The sequence below is a fragment of the Geotrypetes seraphini genome, chromosome 1 (genome assembly GCF_902459505.1).
Source record: "Geotrypetes seraphini chromosome 1, aGeoSer1.1, whole genome shotgun sequence".
Lineage (NCBI taxonomy): Eukaryota > Metazoa > Chordata > Amphibia > Gymnophiona > Dermophiidae > Geotrypetes > Geotrypetes seraphini.
Genome location: NC_047084.1, coordinates 294,342,217 through 294,362,170, shown reverse-complemented (window position 1 = coordinate 294,362,170; position 19,954 = coordinate 294,342,217). Strand labels below are relative to the sequence as shown.

The 19,954-nt window shown below is 44.9% G+C and overlaps 1 protein-coding gene across 1 annotated transcript in view; it reads left to right on the top strand.

Annotated features, from left to right (window-relative positions):
* The first annotated feature begins 4,890 nt into the window (after positions 1 to 4,890).
* The window catches only part of RAB11FIP5 (RAB11 family interacting protein 5), a 222,345-nt gene continuing 207,281 nt past the window's right edge, over positions 4,891 to 19,954 (top strand). Inside the window, exon 1 of the mRNA XM_033953658.1 lies at positions 4,891 to 5,451. Coding sequence (XP_033809549.1) covers positions 5,090 to 5,451 — 362 coding nt within the window. The 5' untranslated portion in view covers positions 4,891 to 5,089. The remainder of the gene's footprint in view (positions 5,452 to 19,954) is intronic.

The following is a 19,954-nucleotide window of genomic DNA, read 5'->3' as shown; positions in this document are numbered from 1 at the left end:
GAGTTGAGACTTTGACCCTTGGAGCGACATTCTTATTAGCATATCCATGCAAATATTTGATTAAATATCAAGGTCTTAAATATGTCTACTATGCACCAGAACAGTTACGTGCTTTCTTAGATATAAAAAGTCTAGCTACTCGGAATGTTTAAGAGCAGAAAGAAAAAAGTGGGGGTTAAAGATTGTTAAGCCTTTCAAATTAGAATTAGTTATTTCTTATCTTTGTTATCTCCTCAATATATTCATTTCTCCTCTCTCCTGTGAGTTAGTGGTCTAAGAAAGAAAGACTATTTTCCTTGAAGCACTAAATGTGTTTAATTTTTTTTATCTTCTGTTTTACTTGTGCAAGAGGAATATTCTTGTGATTAATGTAAAAAATTCAATAAATATTAAAAGAAAAAAAAAAAAGTCACGGCAGACGCATGCCCCCCATGTGCTCCCCCCCCCCGCGAAGCCCCACAAAATGCAGGGGGGATGCCAACTCCCTCCTGCCATGTGAATCTCTCCTGGCTGGGCCCGGCCAACCTCCCTCCTTGTACTTTAACCTAGGCAGGCCTGCTGACCGGGCCCGGCCCACCCGCTCCCCCCATACCTTTCAAAATCGTTGGGAGCAGGAGGGGTGATCAGCCCCTCCTGTTCCAGGCCTCCTCCGAGGCTGGCAGGATGACCGGGCAAGGCCCACCCCCTCCCCGTACCTTAATATTGTTGGGAACAGGAGGGGTGCTCAGTCCCTCCTGCTCCACACCTCCTCCGCTGACGAGTGCGAACTTAGGCCACGCCCGATGCATCATCTGATACGTGGGGAGGGGCTTAAGGCCACTATGGAGTAGCGGCTTTAGGAGCAGGAGGACTTTGCGCTTCCTCCTGCTCCCGAAGATGTGCATGGGGAGGCATACGGAGCAGGAACACAAGAACATAAGAATTGCCGCTGCTGGGTCAGACCAGTGGTCCATCGCGCCCAGCAGTCCGCTCACGCGGCGGCCCCCAGGTCAAAGACCAGTGCTCTAAAATGAGTCCAGCCTCACCTATGTACGTCCCAGTTCAGCAGGAACTTGTCCAGCTTAGTCTTGAAAACCTGGAGGGTGTTTTCCCCTACCACAGACTCTGTAAGAGCGTTCCATCTCTCCACCACTCTCTGGGTGAAGAAGAACTTCCTTACGTTTGTACGGAATCTATCCCCTTTCAACTTTAGAGAGTGCCCTCTCGTTCTCCCTACCTTGGAGAGTATGAACAGTCTGTCTTTATCTAAGTCTATTCCCTTCAGTATTTTGAATGTTTTGATCATGTCTCCTCTTTTCAAGGGAAAAGAGGCCCAGTTTCTCCAATCTCTCACTGTACGGCAACTCCTCAAGCCCCTTAACCATTTTAGTCGCTCTTCTCTGGACCCTTTCGAGTAGTACCGTGTCTTTCTTCATGTACAGTGACCAGTACTGGACGCAGTACTCCAGATTAGGGTGCACCATGGCCCAGTACAGCGGCATGATAACCTTCTCCGATTTTTCGTTATCCCCTTCTTTATCATTCTTAGCATCCTGTTTGCCCTTTTTGCCGCCGCAGCGCATTGTGCAGATGGCTTCATAGACTTGTCAATCAGAATTCCCTAGTCTCTTTCCTGGGATGTCTCTCCAAGTACCGCCCCGGACATCCTGTATTTGTGCATGAGATTTTTGTTACCGACATGCATCACTTTGCACTTATGCACGTTGAACCTCATTTGCCATGTCGCTGCCATTTTCTCGAGCTTGATGTCACTTTGTAGATCTTTGCAATCCTCCTGTGTCTTCACTACTCTGAATAACTTCATATCGGCCGCAAGCTTAATCGCCTTACTTGTCGCACCAATGTCCAGATTGTTTATAAAGATGTTGAAGAGCATGGGTCCAAACACTGAGCCCTGCGGCACCCCGCTGGTGACACTCTTCCAGTCTGAGTATTGTCCATTTACCCCCACTCTCTGTTTCCTATGCTCCAGCCAGTTTTTAATCCACATATTTCACCCTCTATTCCATGGCTTGCAATTTTCCGAAGTAGTCGTTCATGTGGAATCTTGTCAAACACCTTCTGAAAATCCAGATATACAATGTCGACCGGGTTCCCTTGTCTATCCGCATGTTTACTCCCTCAAAGAAGTGCAGCAAGCTCGTCAGGCAAGATCTGCCTTTGCTGAAATCATGCTGGCTGGTCCTCATAAAACCGTGTCCGTCAAGGTGATCAATGATGTGGTCCTTTATCAGCGCCTCTACCATCTTTTCCGGTACTGAGGTCAGCCTCACCGGTCTGTAGGTTCCCGGATCTCCCCTCAAACCTTTTTTGAAGATCGGCGTAACATTTGCCACCTTTCAGTTTTCCGGAATCTTTCCCGATTTGATCGACAGATTGGCTATTAGTTGAAGCAGTTTTGCTATAGTCCCTTTCAGTTCCTTTATGACTTGGATGGATGCCATCTGGTCCCGGGGATTTATCGCTCTTAAGCCAATCGATCTGCCTACATACCTCTTCTAGACTGACCGTTAACCCTGTCAGTTTCCCGTCTTGATTTCCAGCATATAGCCTGATGGGTTCCGGTATGCTGTGTATGTCCTCCTTTAGCACTCCCTTTATTCCATGGTCATCCAACGGTCCCACCGCTTCCTTCGCGGGTCGTTTTCCCTTAATATATCGAAAGAACGGCTTGAAGTGTTTCGCCTCCTTGGCTATATTTTCCTCGTAGTCTCTTTTGGCCCCTTTTACCGCCTTATGGCACCTGTGTTGATGTTGTTTGTGCTTATTCTAGTTTTTGTCCGTTTTTGACCTTTTCCATTCCTTAAATGAAGTTTTCTTGTCTCTGATCTCTTCCTTCACCTCTCCATTGAGCCATGCAGGTTCTTTGTTCTTTTTCCTCTTGGATCCTTTGTTGATACGCAGTATATATAGATTTTGCGCCTCGGTGACTGTGTCCTTAAAAGGGGACAAAGCTTGCTCTAGCGTTTTTACAGTGCTTATCCTCTTCTCAAATCTTCTTCCCTACCATGAGTCTCATCCCTTTGTAATTCCCTTTTCGGAAGTTCAGCGCCATGGCCATCGTTCTGGACCGATGTTTCTCCCCTGCATCCAGGTTGAAGCGGATCATATTGCGATTGCTGCCTCCCAGCATCCCTTCTACTTCTACATCTTGTGCTGGACCTTGCAGTCCATTTAGAATTAAGTCCAGAGTTGCGTTTCCTCTTGTATTTTCATTTACAAGTTGTTCCATGAAGCAATTGCCTACAGCATCCAGGAACTTGGTCTCCCTAGCGCAGCCGGAGGTGCCTAGGTTCCAGTCTATCCCCGGATAGTTGAAGATAACTGTGTTGCCTCCCTTGCAGTTGCGTTTAATCTCGTCCATCATTTCTCCATCAATTTCTTCGGACTGCCCTGGGGGTCGGTAGTAGATGCCAATCTTTGTTTCCACTCCATTTATTCCTGGAATTTTGACCCATAGAGACTCTAACTTATCCGTCAGTTGTGGTGTAGTCTCTTCAGTAGATTCAATTCCCTCTTTGACATATAAGGAAACACCCCCACCTTTTTGAGCTACTCAGCGGTATAGTTTGTATCCCGGTAGCAATGTCCCAGACGTTTTCCTCAGTCCACCATGTTTCCGTGATGCCGATGATGTCCACGTTATCTTTTTGTGCCATAGCTTCTAATTCGCCCTCCTGCTCCCAAAGATGGAGCCTAGGCAGCCTAAGGAGCAGGAGGGACCGGGCACCCCTCCTGCTCCCAACGATTAGTAAGGTACGCTGGGCGGGTGGGTTAGGAACGGCCGCCTGGCCCGACCTGGGGTGGACCGGTCGTGGGTGAGGTGGTGGGGCCAGTGGGCCAGTCTGGGTTGATTTGGGGGGGGGGGAGGGTGTCGGCACAGGCCGGGCCAATTACAATATAAGAGCAGCCTAGCCATCGAGGCTAAATTTGAGTGTTGACCTAAATGACTGTTCTTCCCTGTTCCCGCTATAAGAACAAACTTATGTAATATCAGTGAACACAAAGGGCTGAAGGATTATTGAACATGTGCCAGTCAGCATTTTCAGTCTGACAAATAGTTTCATTTATAGAAATTTCGTCTCTGCAGTGTTCCTTATTGTTGTGTTGTTATGCAATTATAAATTCAATTAAAATATATGTGAACTTATAAAAAATATTATCAATTAAAGGGGATACTGGCTGTAAATTTGTCCTACTCCATAGGATTCATAAGACCGAAACTCAAACAGCTCATTAAAATACTTTACCATTAAAGGCTTCTTTGCATCAAATCAACCATGAGAAAATTATCTCCAGAGTCTCACAGAAAGCCCAACAAATTAGTTAACTTAAGCCAGTGTTCTTCTTCATCCTAAGGCCCAGAAGCCAGTGATGGCTCCCTTAGCTCCTTTTCTCTCCTAATACACTTATTTTCCCCTTATCTTCTCTGAAGGCCTGCTGCCTCCCAAACAGCTGTTCTTTTAGCACTGTACAGCTTTCTACGAGTCCTTCTGGCCCCAACTCCTCCAGTGCTATTCTTCTTGTGAAACTGTTCGGGTGACTCTGGGGCACAAACTCACATGGACTGAGGGAGCGGGCGGGAAAACACAAGGGAGTGATGACAGGGTATGCCCACTAGCGGGTGGGAAGATTCGGGTGGGGCTGCCCGAGATCTCTGTCTGCAGGGGGTGGGGCATAGAAGGGTACTGCTCTGGAGCCCTCTGCAACGAGCAAAGTCAGGGGGCGTGTCGCAATAGCAGTCTATCTGTACGGGGGCGGGGCACCACTTCTGTCGGCCGGCAAGAGAGCAAATTTCCAGGGTAGGGAGTTCTGTTGTAGAACCTTCTGTAACAGTCGGGGGAGGGGCGTGCCGCAATAAACATTCTATCGTTGTGGGTGGGGGCGCGCGACGCCGCAGCAGCGCTCTCTCTGCAGGGGGGGGCGGAGCTTTCTTAGCGTCTGGGTGGGGCGCGAGCTGCTGGGCGGTATTGGAGCTAGTCTCTGGCAGTGTCTCTTTTTGTATTTATTTATTTATTTATTTATTTTTTCCCTGTTCCAAGACGCAAAGCGGCTAGTGTAGCGGGACGCTCTTGCCCTTACCCCAGTCATGTCCCTTCTGCGATCGGACTCGGAAACGTGCTGGCTGCCCACCCACGTGCAGGTCACCGTACTGCAGGCGAGGGGCTTGCGAGCGAAGGGCAAACAGGGCACTAGCGATGCATACACCATCATCCAGGTGGGAAAGGAGAAGTACAGCACGTCGGTGGCCGAGAAGAGCGCCGGTAACGCTGAGTGGAAGGAGGAGTGTTCCTTCGAACTGGCCCCGGGCACCCTTGAGAGCCTGGGGCCGCCGGCCGAGCTGCATCTCACCGCTATGCACCGTGCGCTCATTGGCATGGACAAGTTCCTGGGGCAGGTCTCCGTCCCCCTGGGGCAGGTTTTCAGCGAGAGCCGCTCCCTGAAAAACCAGTAAGTATCCGTCATCCTGTCAAGGGAGTGGGTTTCAACTTATCCATGTTACTTTCTTTAATTTATTTTTGCCTTTTTTTTTACTGCAATGGAAAGAAGGATCTGTGAAGAAAAAGTTTAGGGTTTATTAGCCGAAGAGGCTGTTTCTATCCAAATGTACTTATTTAATAGCTTTTTAGAAATCGGGCAGTGTAGCTGTGCTAGCTTAGATCTGGGATTTTCGCGGAGCCTTGCTTCAGTTGTGTCAGAAGCTGAAATTCCTCCACCCTGCCCTTTGGGACAGCAAGAGAGAACACGAGTCTGCCAGGCAGGTATAGATCTGCCGGTTTGGAAAGTAACATGTTGGATTTTAATAGCTGAGCTGTAGTGGTTATGTGAACTGCTGTTGGCTGCACATTTTTTTCTGTGTTGTCCAGCAGCTGTTCCTTATCCATGTTTGCTTTGGTTTAGGAAAGTGAGTGGGAGGTGGCCTATTCTTATTGGGTGCTTAGCTTACAATAAGAATGCACTGGGTACAGAAGCAAACTCCTTTAAAGACTTATTAGTTCGGGCTTTTTTTTGCCACTTTCTCTGTAGTGATGCTCAAGTGAACAGAGCACTTGGTGAATAAGGTTTGTTAGAGCCAAGACATTGAAAACAAATTAAAACTGTACAAAAAAGTTTTGTTTTGTTTTTTTTATTAGATTTTTCCAAAAAAAAATTTTATTGAAAAATCCATCAAATAGTTTTCTATTTATGATACATTATAGTGCAAAAGTTATTCATCATGAAATAAGGATTAGTTTTTAATTATGTAGCATGAGGCTGTATATTCATGCAATGTTTAAATTTTTTGGTTAATGAATTCCATTAATCCATTAATAATATCAAGGGCAACTTTTCAGTCTAGAAGATATCACAGATGTTTGGTTTTGCATTTCTCAAAACTATGAATTTGTGTCTGCTGAGTTAACCTGCTGCTTCTTCACAGCAAAAATGTTATTTAATGTACAGTGAAGAGAATCCTTAGCCCTGTTCCTTTGCAAATCAATGTACACAGAATCAACTCCTTACCTCTTAAGTCTAAATTTATATATCTGCACAAGGAGCTAAGCTTGAGGAGGTAGGGGCAAGCAGTGAAAGTGAAACCATTTGAGCAGAATGCTCCACAAGTCTTGGGATCTTTGTGTACACACTTCTCCCTCCGAATCCGCGAGGGTTAAGGGCAGAGCCGGCCCGCAAATATGGAAAATCGTGGATAACTTTTAGGGCCGACTCTGACCTACCCCCGCCTCCCTCTTGTGTCCCTGACCTCCCCAGGCCTTACCTGGTGGTCTAGCGGTGACACAGGACAGAAGTGATCTTCCTACGCTCCTGCCCTGTGCAGAGCCGTCATCAATAATTGCTGCCGTGAGTTCCCATTGTAGTCTCGTGAGACCACAGGAACTCACGGCAGCCATTTTTGATGATGGCTCTGCAAGGGGCAGGAGTGTAGGAAGATTGCTCCTGCCCTGTGTCACCGCTAGACCACTAGGTAAGGTCTGGGGAGTAGTGCTGTTCGATTCACAATTCGAATCGGTTCACAGATTCACACCGGGTGAATCGATTCGAATCGATTTAAAACAAAAAAAAAATCGGCTTCTCAATTCGGCTGACCCTCGCCCCCTAAGCAGGAGCGGCAGCGCTGCTCTTGCTGGCCGGCCACTGCCGCACCTGCTTTAGAGGTCGAGGGGGGAGGGTCAGTCGGGAAGTGCTGTTGTCCGGTTCCCCCCCCTGGCCTCCACGCATCGTTTACCTTTGAGGAGCAGCCTGAAGACAAGATCATGGTGCTAGCGATCTTTGCAAACTGCTTCAGAGCTGTTTCCTCCGCCTCTGATGTCAGAGGAGGGGTGGGACCATGGTAGAGGAAACAGCTCCGAAGCAGTGCAAAGATCACTAGCACCGCAATCTTGTCTGCAGGCTGCTCCTATAAGGTAAACGGTGCGGGGAGGCCAGAGGGGAAGTCGGACACCATTGGGAGGCCAGGGGGAACATGCAGGCCTTCCGGGGTGGGTAGGGGGGGAGACAGGCCTTCAGGGGAGGGGGTCCCTGGTGTAGAAGTACATGGAGGGAGGGAAGGCAGGGGGGGTTCAAAGAGACATGTATATGCCGGACTTTGGGGGGGGGAAAGAAATAATGGGTCTAAAAATAGAGGAGAGTAAGAGAGATGATGGTCGTCTCTGAAGTCCATCCTACACGAAGCAACAGACCGATACATAAAGACAGTAAGTAAACGCAGGAGAAACAAAAGACCCCAATGGTTCAGTAAAGAAATTTCAGACCTAGTTAAACAGAAAAAAGACGCATTTATCACCTACAAACATTTAGGCAGAGAGGGGGCGAAAGAGGACTATCTAGACAGATCTAAAGCTGTCAAAACAGCAGTCAGAGAAGCCAAACTCCGAATGGAGGAAGAGCTAGCACGGAAAATTAAGAAAGGGGATAAATCTTTCTTCAGCTATATTAGTGACAGGAAAAGAAACAAAGATGGGATAGTACGTCTGAAGCAATCGGACGGTAACTTTGTGGAATCAGATTCTGAGAAGGCAGAACTACTAAACAAATACTTCTGTTCAGTGTTCACCCGCGAAGCGCCGGGAGCTGGTCCACAGCTGCAGACGGGAGATAACCAGAAAGACCCTTTTCAAGATTTCGAATTTACACCCAGTAGCGTCTATGACGAACTATCAAGACTCAAAGTAAACAAAGCCATGGGACCGGATAACCTACACCCCAGAATGCTCAGGGAGTTAAGGGAAGTCCTGGCAGAACCATTATCTGTTCTTTTCAATCTTTCCCTAAGCACAGGAAGGGTCCCCTTGGACTGGAAAACCGCCAACGTAATCCCACTCCACAAAAAGGGCTGCAGGACAGAGACAGCAAACTACAGACCAGTGAGTCTTACGTCTATAGTGTGTAAATTCATGGAAACACTGATCAAACAGAATCTTGACACAATCCTAGACGAAGAAAATCTGCGTGATCCACACCAACACGGGTTCACCCAGGGTAGATCCTGCCAATCTAATCTGATTAGCTTTTTTGACTGGGTTACTAGACAACTGGACGCCGGAAAGTCACTGGACGTGGTATATTTGGACTTCAGTAAAGCATTTGATAGCGTCCCTCATTGAAGATTGCTGAACAAGCTGAAATCGATAGGATTAGGAGACACTCTAACTACATGGGTTGGGGATTGGCTGAGCGGTAGACTTCAGAAGGTGGCGGTGAATGGTACCCCATCCGAAGCATCAGACGTGATCAGTGGAGTGCCGCAGGGCTCGGTCCTGGGCCCGATTCTATTTAACTTATTCATAAGAGATATGACGCAAGGACTTAGAGGAAGGGTTTCACTGTTCGCTGACGACGCCAAACTTTGTAACATAGTAGGCAAAAGCTTATTACCTGATAATATGATACACGACCTACTGTTGCTGGAACAATGGTCAACTACTTGGCAGCTAGTCTTCAATGCTAAAAAATGCAAGATAATGCATCTGGGTAAGAGAAACCCGCGTAGAACTTATGCACTAAATGGTGAGACCTTGGTTAGGACCACGGCGGAATGCGACCTAGGGGTAATCATTAGTGAGGACATGAAGGTTGCCAATCAAGTGGAGAAGGCTTCCTCCAGGGCAAGACAAATGATGGGGTGTATCCGCAGAGGTTTCGTCAGCAGGAGACCTGAAGTTATGATGCCGTTGTACAGAGCCATGGTGAGGCCTCACTTGGAGTACTGTGTTCAGTTTTGGAGACCACACTACCGAAAGGACGTGCTGAGGATCGAGTCGGTTTAGCGAACGGCCACCAGGATGGTCTTGGGGCTCAAGGATCTCACGTATGAAGAAAGATTAAAAAAATTGTGGCTGTACTCACTTGAGGAAAGAAGAGAACGGGGAGATATGATTGAAACATATAAGTACATCACAGGACGCATCGAGTCAGAAGATGATATCTTCTGTCTCATGGGACCCTCGACCACAGAGGGCATCCGCTGAAAATCAGGGGAGGGAAGTTTCATGGCGACTCCAGGAAGTACTTCTTCACCGAAAGAGTAGTGGATCATTGGAACAGACTCCCACTCCAGGTGATAAAGGCCAGCAGCGTGACGGATTTTAAGAGAAAATGGGATACTCACGTGGGATCTTTAAGGGAGTAAATTCAGGGAGGGGATACTTGGAATGGGCAGACTTGGTGGGCTATAGCCCTTTTCTGCTGCTTTTTTCTATGTTTCTATGTTTCTAATGGGATTTAGGGAGAGAAGGAGCAGAAAGGGAGAGAAGTTGGACACAAAGGATGTTGTGTGGAGGGGGGATAGAGATACTGGATAGGAGGGTAGTTGGGAAGAGAAAGGAAGAGATGGTGGACCCTGGGGTGGTGGGGAAGGAGGGAGAGATGCTGGATGAAAGGGTAGTTGAGAAAAGGTGAATCTGTGGATGGAGACGAAAAAAAGGAAAGATGCCAGACTTCTGGGGAAGGGAAGGGAAACAGAAGGAGAGGACAGAAATGGCAGATGGATGGTTAGCATGGAGAAAGAAGGAGACCCTGGCAAGCAAGTTATCAGAAGACAATCGGAGCCTGGGACCAACAAGATTTGAATATTGACCAGACAACAAAAGGTAGAAAAACTAATATTATTTTCTGTTTTGCGATTACAGTATGTCAGATTTGAAAAGTGTATCCTGCCAGAGCTGGTGTTAGACCGCAAACTTGAGCTAGGATTTAACAGAGAGAGAAAAAGTCCTTTTTGTTTCTTTATTTTGTTTACACCACAGCGCCAGTGTGGTAGGAGAAGCCAAAGGGGGTAAAAAAGCTATAAAATAAACCCAACAGGATATTTGAAAAAAAACAAAACAAAACACCCAATTGGACAGGAAAATCGAATCGAAAAACCAATTCAATAGGCTGAATCGAATCAAATTTTTTTTCCCTGAATCGGGCAGCACTACTGGGGAGGTCCGGGATGCAGTGATTCAGCATTTTAAAACTAGGGGCAAAAAATCACGAATAACCAAATTCGCAGGTACTAAACCTGCAGATTCGGAGAGAAAAGTGTATATCATAAGGTTTATCATAAAACCTATAATGGCAACAGTCCCTAAAAGAGACCCAGTTTGAAAATATTTTTTAATAAAGGTTCTCTACCCATGGGTAAGACATGATTTAAATCGCTAGTTAGGAAGACTTGATTTAAATCAAATCTACACTGATTTGGACAGTTTGATTTGCTGCTAGTTAGTGAAGAATCCTTTGTATTGATGGTAACTTTATAAGGCACCTATTCGTAACCTATTTTATGAAGGCACATAGGAGTTTAAAGGGCCTTTTTGCAAAGCAGCGCTAAAAAGTAGTCTTTGTGTGCTCTTACAAGGGTCTTTCCCATGCATTTAAGGCCATTTTTATTGCAGTAGTAAAATGGCTGATTTTTATATTACTGACCATAGGTTAATATGGCTGCTATTGCATGGTAATGTAGCTGCACTAACTGATTACCACCGATATGCTCCCTCTCTGCGGTATGTGTGCTGTCTAGAACAGGATGCCTAGTGCTTTCTGTAGCTTTGTAAAAGGACCCCTATATCTTATAAAATACTAGTATACTAATTTAAGGAGTAATTCTTATAAATATGTGTTGAACTTATCTTCACTACTGTCTGCACAGGATTATTGTACGTGTATCATAGTCTATATATACTGTACACATATTCATCATGCTGCATAATGTAATGTAGTGGTGATGTGCTCAGACTCTTATATACCAACCCACACTATATCTTGAGAGTTCTGGGAACTATCATTGCATTATCTTTGTTCCTACATGACCACCACAATGTTAAATCCAAAAATTGAAAGTTCAGGCACTTACTTTAAAAGTTGAAATGCCTCGGTGGTCTTAACTTCCCACACTCCCATGCAATGCAAAGTGCTTCTCCCTCGTGATCAGTGTTACCTGTGCAAACTTTTGAATGGTCACTTTGTCTGAAGAAGCGATGGAGAAACCTAGAGTCAGGGAGTGACTAGAAAAATGTTAACACTGATCATGAGGAGAATCACCTTGTATTGGATGTGATACTAGGGAAAGTTAAGACCACCAGGGCCTTTCAACTTAATTTAAGTGCTTTAACTTTAGAATTTTGGTTTTAATATTGTGCAGCTATTACTAGTACAAAGATTCAAAAATATCGCTCCAAAACAAAAGCACCACACAAGGCCTGGCCTTGTGTTCAGTGGTTTTTACCATTAATCATTCTTGGCTATTTTTTGCTCCCACCTGCTAACTTTAAACTTGTGCGAAAGTTTTTTGCCTATGATGCTTGGGTGGAAGAGTGTGGGTACAACTCTCCGTTTTGTCTGAGGCTTTTCTTTCGCTTAAGTAATAAGCTAGCTTTCTTGGCTTGTGTGGTGGTTTTGTTTTGGAGTGATATTTTTGAATCTTTGTACTATACTTTCCTCCATTCCTCCCTGTTTTTTGTGGCTATTACTAGTACTACATAGAAGGTTTGACACTTATCATTTAGGTGATATCATATTCATAAACCAAGTGGTTCTTATAGCCCCCGATGTAGCCCCTGGAGGACCAAAACATGGCCGTGTCTGGCTACTATTGATTTTAAGTGTAGTTCCTTAATAAATATTTGTTTAAAGGACTTTTCCAACTGACCTGCTTCCTTTTTTTACCACATTGCATCTTGCGGATCAGCTGCCATTTTATTTTTTTGGGATAAAATGTTGATCGACTTCTTCAGAAAGCATTTGGGATATTTTGCTAGGGCATTGGCGATATATGAGGGTAACCTGCAATGAATGAGTGATTGATCTTGTAACTGTTGTATTTCTTTCCTATATTTTATGGCATTCTTTTCTAATTTTATAAGTCCTTTTTTGGTGAAACACTCTGACTTTGAAAAGAGGGATCTGCAATGTTTTAAAACCATTAACCTATTCTCCCTGTCTCATTTTTATAATTTTTTTAAATTATTTTTGGATCACAGCAAATAGAATCATCACAGTTAAGCCAGTGTATTTCATGATCAGAATTTAATTTGATTTTCCAATAATTAGAAATTGAATAGAAAAATGCAACTCAAAATGGCAAAGAATCCTGGCCACCTCCTAGCCCAAAAAGCTGGATTATCTATTGACTCATTGTGTATTGGCAGTTTTTGATATCATGTCCATTTGTTACCTTTTCATTTTTTTTTCTCTATAGTTTAATTTTTTTGTTGTCCCTTTTTTGCTTGAAATCTATAATGCACAGCAAGCTATTCCAACCCCATGTACTCTTGGTGCTCTATTTATTGACATATTTATAAACGAGTTTTCCACTCCATGCTTACCTTCCTAGGAGTCAAAACTTGGCATGGCCTTACAGATAAGACCAGAACTGAACCTTGCCACATCATCTTCCGAAGAAAACTGAAAACCCATCTGTTCGATACTTAATCTCCTTTACCCTCTCTTCTCTCCCCTCTTTTACTCTCCACTTCCTCTCCCTCTTACCTATCCACCTCTTCTCTCTCCCTCCTCTTTCTCTCCCCTCTTACTTCTCTTTATAGTCGCCTTGAGCCTATATAGGTATGAGCGATGCACAACGCACAAATAGAAGATTATCAGGAGTATTGCAGGAGGGAGAAGATTGGTCCTATACCATGGATGTGGACTTATGACCCTCAAGGAACCACTGAATAAAGATGGGGATCATCGTGGGAGACTATCGTATGGCATGTGGATAGCTACACCGCAGAAGGGAGAGAGGATAGAATCGCAACCTCCCTGCTGGGAGCAAGAGTGAAGGATGTGGCCATCGGGATCTCCAGGATCATAGACAGCGCAGGGGGAAGAGGACAATGCTGTGCTTATCCACGTGGGAACCAACGATGCGAGTGGACGGAAGTATGACAGGGAAGAAATGAAGGGCCAGCTCCGCTCACTCGGAAGAAAACTGAAGATCAGGGAGGTGAAGGTGGCCTTTTCCGAGATCCTCCCGGTACGAAGAGCGGATGGAAGGAGGCAAGGGGAACTGCAAGTGATCCACGCCTGGATGAGACGATGGTGCGAAGAGGAAGGCTTTGACTTCATGCGCAACTGGACGACGTTCTGGGGAAGAAGCAAGTACTACAGAAAGGACGGACTGCACCTCAACGAGGAAGGAGTAAGAGTATTGGCAGGCAACATGAAGAAGGCCATCGAGAAGGCTTTAAACTAAAGGACAGGGGAAAGCCGACAGTCGACCACCAGTCGATGGTCCGGGCGACAGGATGTCCCGAAGACGGAACTACGGACAACTACTCAAACACAGGAGAGGACGACCACAAAGCAAATTAGAGAGACAACACAGGAGCAGAAAAGGATACTGTGAAAGAACCAGGGGAGACTGCTAAGCTTAAAGAGTCCAAGAAGGTAACACAAAGGGAACTCAAATGTATGTATACGAACGCTAGAAGTTTGAGAAGCAAAATGGGAGAATTAGAAGCAATAGCAAAACATGACGAACTGGAAATCATTGGCATAACAGAAACCTGGTGGAATGACGAAAACAAATGGGATACAGTACTACAGGGATACAAACTGTACAGAAGAGATAGAGTGAGGCAGAAAGGTGGCGGTATTGCCCTATATGTTTGGGAAGGAATAGAATCTGTAAGAGAGACTATGACGGAAGAGAAAGAGAAGCTGGAATCCCTCTGGCTAAAGATTTCCAGACACAACGGTGCTGACACAAAGATTGGCCTTTACAACCGACTGCCAGGACAGAGGGAGGAGACACTCGGAAATGATAGAGGAAATTAAACACGAATGTAAGACAGGTAATGTCGTAATCTTGGGGGATTTCAATTTCCCGGGGATAGACTGCGATCTGGGAACCTCTAACTGTGGCAAGGAGGCAAAGTTCCTTGAAGTGCTAGGGAGAGTCGACAAGAGGAAACGTCACCTTGGACTTGGTCCTAAATGGCATTACGGGGCCGGCAAAGGAAGTAGAAGTCATGGTCCCGCTGGGGACGAGCGATCACAACATGATCAACTTCAAACTCGATGTTGGGAAGGGAAAAGGTACTAAAACCTCAACCACAACTTTAAACTTTAAAAGGGGAAGATACGATAGCATGAGAGCCATGGTGAAACAACGGATCAAGAAAAAGATGGGCAATGTCAAAACGGTAGAACAGGCATGGTCCCTTCTGAAAAATACTATCACGGAAGCACAAAGCCTCTACATTCCGCGGATGTCCAAAGTAAAGAAAACTAAAGGCAAAAGAGAGCCGGCGTGGTGAAGGAAGCCATAAAAGAAAAGAAGTACTCCTTTAAGTTTCAAGTTTATTAGTTTTTCATATCCCGATCATAAAGCAAATATCTGACCGGTTAACAATAAAAATTTAAAATAAAAGAGTAAGAACGAGTTAATAGTGTATTAAAGAGTATAGGGGAAACATATTAAACATATACAGACAAACACGACCGTGAGGATGGATGGGGAGGAGGGGAAAAGTTACATGATATTAGAAGAAATGATATAGTGGGAAGGGAAAGAACATGAAGGGTGATTGTGCGTGATGTTATGAGATGCCCTGATGAAGAAGATAAGAATCGTGAGAGTGTTGAAAATTTAAAACATGGAAACGCATGAAAACAACTGAAACTTGGAACAAACACAAAGATGATCAGAAGAAATGTCACAAGGCGGTGAGGGATGCCAAAAAGGACTATGAGGAGAAAATAGTGCAGGAGGCCAAAAACTTCAAGCCTTTCTTTAGGTACGTGAAAGGGAGAAAACCCGTAAAAGAGGCAGTGGGACCGCCTGACGACCAGGGAAGGAAAGGGTACATCAAGGAAGATAGACAAATTGCAGACAGACTAAATTCCTTCTTTGCGTCTGTCTTTACGAAGGAGGACACTGCAACAATTCCAGAAGCAGTGAAAGTGTTCAAAGGAGTAACAGAGGACAGCCTCACCACAGTAGAATTGGACTTGGACCAGATTTACTGCCAGATTGACAAACTCAAAAGTGACAAATCTCCTGGACCAGACGGAATTCATCCAAGAGTCTTGAAAGAGCTAAAAATGGAAATCAGAGAACTATTGCAAAAACTTGCCAACCTGTCAATCAAAACAGGACAGATACCAGACTGGAAGATAGCGAATGTCACACCGATATTTAAAAAAGAATCGAGAGGAGTGCCAAGCAACTATATACCTGTGAGTCTCATGTCAGTCCCTGGGAAGATGGTTGAGGTGCTGATCAAGGATAGCATAATCTGGCACTTAAGACACACATGACCTGATGAGAACCAGCCAACATGGATTCAGGAAAGGGAAGTCATGTTTGACGAACCTACTTCAATTTTTTGAGACAGTGAAAAGACAAATTGATAATGGAGAACTGGTGGATATTATATACTTGGATTTTCAGAAAAAATTCGACAAGGTTCCACATGTAAGACTTCTCAGGAAACTGCAAGGCCATGGAATAGAAGGAGATATACTAAGATGGATAGGCAAATGGCTGGAGAACAGAAGGCAGAGAGTGGGCATAAATGGGAAGTTCTCAGACCAGGAGAATGTGATTAGCCGTGTGCCCCAGGGCTCGGTACTTGGGCCCATCTTATTTAATATTTTCATCAATGACCTAGAAGATGGAACATCCAGTGAGATCATCAAGTTTGCAGATGACACAAAGCTATGCTGGGCAATCAAATCGCAGAAGGACAGTGAGGAACTCCAGAGCGACTTGAGTCAATTGGAGAAATGGGCAGATAAATGGCAGATGAAGTTTAATGTGGAAAAATGCAAAGTGATGCACTTAGGCAGAAAGAATAAGGAACACAAGTATAGTATGTCAGGTGCAGCTCTGGGAAAAACCGAACAGGAAAAGGACCTGGGTGTTCTTATTGATAGGACCCTGAAGCCATTGGTGCAATATGCGGCGGCAGCGAAGAACGCAAATAGAATGCTAGGCATGATAAAGAAGGGAATCACGAGTAGATCGAAGAAAGTGATAATGCCGCTTTATAGAGCGATGGTCAGACCACACTTGGAATACTGTGTCCAACATTGGTCTCCATACCTAAAGAAGGATATAAAACTGCTGGAGAGGGTGCAGAGATGAGCAACGAAGCTAATAAAAGGTATGGAGAACTTGGAATATGAGGAACGACTTAAAAGACTGGGATTGTTCTCCCTTGAGAAGAGGAGACTGCGAGTGGATATGGTCGAGACTTTCAAAATACTGAAAGGAATCGACAAAATAGAGTAGGAAAAAAATTATTTACAATGTCCAATGTGACACGGACAAGAGGACATGGACTGAAGCTAAAGGGGGACAAGTTCAGGACAAATATCAGGAAGTTCTGCTTCACGCAACGAGTGGTGGACACCCGGAATACTTTCCAGAAGAGGTAATAGATATTCATTACCTCACATGCTGCTCATTGTCAGTCACTTCATAGTCCCCCACCTCATCACGTATGCTGTCTTCAATTTGATGTAAACATCTCTGTGGATAGCAGTAGTGTGGTTGGTGATTTTAGTATTCATGTAGATAATCCTTTGTCTCCTTGCTGTCAGCATTCCTAATGCTTCTCTCAGAACTTAATCTAACTCGGTCGCTTCCCTATCCCATCCATCATAAGGTACATATACAGGATGTATTTTTGCTCTGTCAGACTCAGACTATCTCCAACTGTTCGTCCCCCTTTAGCAGTATCTTGGTTTAGTTAAGGTTTTGTTAATTATACCCACATCTGAGGCTTCTTGTATGGCAATTCCACCATTAAACTCATGCAGCCTATCGAATGTAAACCCACAATTTATTTCATTATCTTTGCTTGAGTACCAACTGACTTTAATATGCTAAAAACTTGATAGACAAATTTTCCACAATACTTACATCAGTTCCTTCTAAATCGTATCCTCGTAATCCCTTGTATCACTTTGACTTGCAGATAATAAAAATACAGTTGCACAAAGCTTGAACGCACATGGAAAAAGATTAGATCTATTGTTTAACTCACTACATCCAGAGTTATTCTCAGAGACTATAATTTTCATTTAAGAAGGGCAAAATATCAATATTATCAAGACTTAGTTAAAAAATCACCAAATCACCTACAAATTATATTCTACCTTTGGTACTATTATTTCAGAATCCTGCTGACCCTCTTCTTATTCAGGACTTTAATAATCACGCGATGGCGCTGTTAAGAGCACTGCACCTCCGGCAAAGGTAGGCATGCTGGTCATACAGTATGGATCTTTAGCACGCGTCCTTGATTAGCCAAGGCTATTCTTCAGCTGTGATTGCCACGTTACTACATAGACAGCCACTGTGGATTTCCTTTTGCTAGGTGAAGGCTTGGAGATGTTTTCTGGCCTGCTGTCTTTGGCAGGAGGACCTGAGTGTTCCATTGGTCCCTCGGATCCTGGAGTTTCTGTGGGATGGCCTGAAGAAAGGCCTAGTGGTAGCTTCTCTCTGGGTGCAGATTGCTTGTCTTTTGTGTATGGGCCTTCCTTCTCTGAGGTGCTCTTTGATAGCTCATCCGGATGTGTCTCCATTCTCTGGCTTGTCCACCATATGAGCCTCTGGAGAAGGCGTCCCTTATGGATCTCCTGATCAAGACAGTTTTCTTGGTGGCTATTACCTCAGCCCATAGGGATTCGAAGTTACAGGCTCTCTCCTGCCAGGATCCTTTTCTGCATATTACGGATTCTAGTGTGATGCTGTGCACTGTTCCTTCTTTTCTTCTTTTTTTTTTTTTATATTTTTTTAAATGACTGGATGACTGTAAGTTAGTAATAAATTTGAATTTATAGTAATCATGGAGATGCAAAGATAGAAATAGTGCCTGAAGGCAAGACAAATCATGGGCTGCATACGAAGGGGTTTCGTCAGTCGTAAGGCGGAAGTCATTATGCCATTGTATAGATCCATGGTGAGGCCCCACCTGGAATACTGTGTGCAATTCTGGAGGCTGCATTATCGCAAGGATGTGCTGAGACTGGAGTCGGTGCAAAGAATGGCCACCCGGATGGTCTCGGGACTCAAGGATCTACCATACGAAAAACGGCTTGACAAATTACAGCTATACTCGCTAGAGGAGCGCAGAGAGAGGGGGGACATGATCGAGACGTTCAAGTATCTTACGGGCCGCATCGAGGCGGAGGAAGATATCTTCTTTTTCAAGGGTCCCACGACAACAAGAGGGCATCCGTTGAAAATCAGGGGCGGGAAACTACGAGGTGACACCAGGAAATTCTTTTTCACTGAAAGAGTGGTTGATCGCTGGAATAGTCTTCCACTACAGGTGATTGAGGCCAGCAGCGTGCCTGATTTTAAGGCCAAATGGGATCGGCACATGGGATCTATTCACAGGGCAAAGGTAGGGGAGGGACATTAAGGTGGGCAGACTAGATGGGCCGTGGGCCCTTATCTGCCGTCTATTTCTATGTTTCTATGTTAATTTGGTATGTTCTGGAGGCCTGATCCATATTGTGAAACTTGTCGATTTAGATTTGAAAGCAGATGTCTAGGAAGTCAGAAAATAGCAGCAGAGCTCTCTAGAGCAGTGTTTCTCAACTCAGTCCTGGAGTACCCCCTTGACAGTCAGGTTTTTCCACAATGAATATGCATGAAAGAAACTTGCATATAATAGAAGCAGTGTATGCAAATCAAGTTTATATATATTCATTGTGGCTATCCTGAAAATCTGACTGGCAAGGGGGAACTCCAGGGGGCAGATTTGCATGCCTGTTACCTCCATTATATGCAAATCTTTCTCATGCATATTCATTAGGGCTATCCCAAAAACCCGACTGGTCTGTTGGTCCTCCAGGACAGGGTTGGGAACCACTGCTCTAGAGAACCTTTAGCCATTCCACTTGTTTAGAGGAGGGATTTTTAAACCAGTGCCCAGGATATGCCCAGCCAGTCAGGTTTTCAGGATTCCCACAATGAATATAAACTTGCATAGAGTGGAGGAAGCAAATGTATATTCTGCCTATTTTTGTGGATATCCTGAAAACTTAATTGACTGGGTGTGCCTGCAGACTTGGTTGAGGAAACCCTGGACTAGATGCAGGGGTGTAGCCAAAAATGCATTTTGGGGGAAGCCCAAGGTGAACTGTGTGGGGGGGAGGTATTCTCTCCTTCTTCCCCCCCTCCACAACTTTAACATTGAAGCATACTTTTACTGATGGGGACACCAAGCTCTACCAGCAGAAGAGGTCTTCTTTGCGAGTCCTACCCGTACTGCCAGAGTAGTGCTCAAGTCGGCACTGCACTACATCCACTGATGTTGACATACCCACACATGCTCAGTTCAGTCACTGAACTAATCATGTGTGCAAGAGCTGACATTAGAGGCTGAAGTGCACCTGCTGATTTAAGTACTGTTCGGGACCAACAGAAGTGACCTCTTCAGCTGGTGGAGCTTTGCATTTCCACCAATTATTAATGCAGAGTGGACCCAAGCTGAAGTTGAGAGGATCCAGG